The 2,451-nt window shown below is 39.2% G+C and overlaps 1 protein-coding gene across 1 annotated transcript; it reads right to left on the reverse strand.

The window, feature by feature from the left end:
* LOC115965797 lies at positions 1-1,016 on the reverse strand. Its single transcript, XM_031085098.1, has 2 exons — positions 859-1,016; positions 1-677 (listed from the first exon to the last, which is right to left on the reverse strand). The coding sequence occupies exons 1-2, from the start codon at positions 914-916 to the stop codon at positions 271-273; spliced, it is 465 nt and encodes a 154-aa protein (XP_030940958.1). The 5' UTR covers positions 917-1,016; the 3' UTR covers positions 1-270.
* Between the last annotated feature and the right edge of the window lie 1,435 nt (positions 1,017-2,451).

The following is a 2,451-nucleotide window of genomic DNA, read 5'->3' on the forward strand; positions in this document are numbered from 1 at the left end:
TAACAGAAAGATAATTTATTGAACCCATTACAAGGAACACTGCATTAATAAGATAATTCATTATCATGTATATATAAATATATTAGTACAACATAAGCAAGATTGTTTTTCACCATTACAAGTTAAGCTAGACATGAAACTCCCCTAGTTCGATAGCCTTGACCTTTAGAGGTACATACAAACTAGCCAAGATAATAAAACTCCAGATGATCCGCTAGAAATAAACAAAAAGACTACTGTTTTTGTTTTTGTTTTTCACTAGTAGTTTAGCTAGGCATGCGTGTCACTTAATTGGACATCCTTCCTTAGAGGCACATAGTCCCCAAGATAAACGGCCTCAAGATGATCCGCTAGAGCAGACTTGTCGATGGTTTGATGATGATATGATTTGCAGACAAAGTAGACAACCGTTTGGACAACAAGAGCAATGAGAATGAGCTTGAATAGGAATAAGAAGGAAAGAATTCCAACTACAATTCTGATTGCTATGTCCGGTACATTCTCCCCCACAACAATATACCCAAATACCAAATCAATTCCAACAAAACAAGTATAAAGCAGGATAAAGAAAGCAACTGCAACTCCCATCTTACCCTTTATCAAAGTCTTGCTCTTCTTCATAGCTTGAATTCCCCTAATAGCTTCTAAAACCGATACCACACTTGCCAATTGCCAAACTATGCTTATATAAACGAACCCCATCAAGTATAAGATCACAAGAATTATTATAATCACAATTCCAATCACACTATTTAAGAAAAAGACTGCTAACAAGAAGATTATTACTATTGCAACAATGTTGTAAACAAAGAGAATGGCAAAGCTCCATAGAAAAGTGACCATAAGTCTTTTCCATACCTTTGGAACAACATTCATGACCTTCTTGAAGGTGATTTCTTTGGCTGTGAAGATGCATGCAACTGTGTAAACAACTGCAGAGGTGGAAAGGAGGGATAAGATAAGGAGGATGGTAAAGTAGGCTATTTCGAAGAGCCAGAAATAAGCCCTTTCAGCAGAGATGTGATGAGAAAGCTTTTCATAGTTAGTAGAGTTCTTTTGTGTATAATTTAAGGCCTGATTGTGGTCTATGATTTTAGAGTAAAGGAGGTCGGAGATTTGGATGTGAGCTAGGTAGATGAAAGTGAGTGGGAGGATGAGAGCTAGAGTGATTTGGCTGAAGAGTTTTTTCCTTGAAAATATGATCTTGAAGGACTCTCTGAAGATTCCAAAGAACCCCAGAAATTGAAGCTCCTCTTGTGCTCTGTCCATTATCTTCAATTTTTTTTCTGTTTCCTCCTTATTCACCAAGATAAGAATGAATGAGTGATTGCTAGAGCTTGTAAATAAAGAAGGAAAGCAAGAAAGAATTGTGATGCTCTTATAGTAAAGCAGATGATTTGACTTTGTCAAACTACTATGTGGGTGTGTGTTTTTATTTATTTATTTAATAATATTAATTTTATTCTAACTACAAGCAGTTCTACTTAGCATTAGCATTGGGAAATGCTAATGCCATATCTAAGAGGAATTTGACATTTTAAAGCTAAAAATCTCCTGCATCAGTGAATGTTAGACAGCAGTATTGCAAATTTTTTTACAATACTGCTACAGTACAATTCTAAACATAGAATTGTACTGTTCACGAATTGCAAAAAAAAAAATAATATTTTATTCTCCTATTTACCCTGGAATTTCTCTCTCATCCCTCTCATTTTTTGTGCTCTTCTCACTCTTCCTTCTCTTTCTCCATCTGCTCTCTCCTCTCTAAAACTTCATCGCCAAAATTTCTCACCCATCTCACACGGCCACTCTCTCATCTCTCATCGCACGGCCTCTCATCTCTCATCGTACGGCTTCTCTCTCATTGCACCGGTGCTGGGTTTTGGATTTTTGAGGTTGGAGGTTGGATCAGCGTGGATCGGCGACCTGGGTTTGGATCGTTGGGCTGGGATCGGTTGATGGTGGGTTTGGATCGTTTGATCGGTGGGTTTGAAATGGTGGATCGGTTGATCGGTGGGTGGATCGTTTGGGTTGATCATCGGTAGCTCCGGTGATTATTTTTGGGTATTTTCGACGGCCTGGGTTTCAAATCGGCGGCATGGGTTTGTTGATCGGTGGCTTGGGTGGTGGGTGTGGTGGCCGTTGTTGGCTCCAACTGGTCTGATGGTTTGTGTGTGTGTGTGTGTGTGGCTTTGTTGATGGTTTGTGTTTATGTGTGTGTGGCTTTGTTGTGGTTGGGTTGTGGCTGAAGTGGCTGGTTATTCTGGGTTTCCGATGGGTTTTTTTTTTTTTTTCCTTCTGTTGTGACGCTGGGTTTTTTTTTTTTTTTTTTTTAATATGGGTTTTTGTTCCGGTGGGATTTTGGTGAGCAATGGGCAGTGGTGGCTTGGGTTTGTGAGAGTGCCCTTTTTAGGATACTCAGGCCCAAGGATCCCGGGCCCAAATGAAAAA

Source organism: Quercus lobata, chromosome 10 (assembly GCF_001633185.2).
Source record: "Quercus lobata isolate SW786 chromosome 10, ValleyOak3.0 Primary Assembly, whole genome shotgun sequence".
NCBI lineage: Eukaryota > Viridiplantae > Streptophyta > Magnoliopsida > Fagales > Fagaceae > Quercus > Quercus lobata.

Bases quoted from the DNA above. Each gene is read 5' to 3' on its own strand.
- LOC115965797 (XM_031085098.1), bottom strand. From the start codon at position 916: ATGCATCTTCACAGCCAAAGAAATCACCTTCAAGAAGGTCATGAATGT. The intron at 678-858 runs GTATGGAAAAGA...ATATAAGCATAG, and splicing joins TCATGAATGTTGTTCCAAAG to TTTGGCAATTGGCAAGTGTG.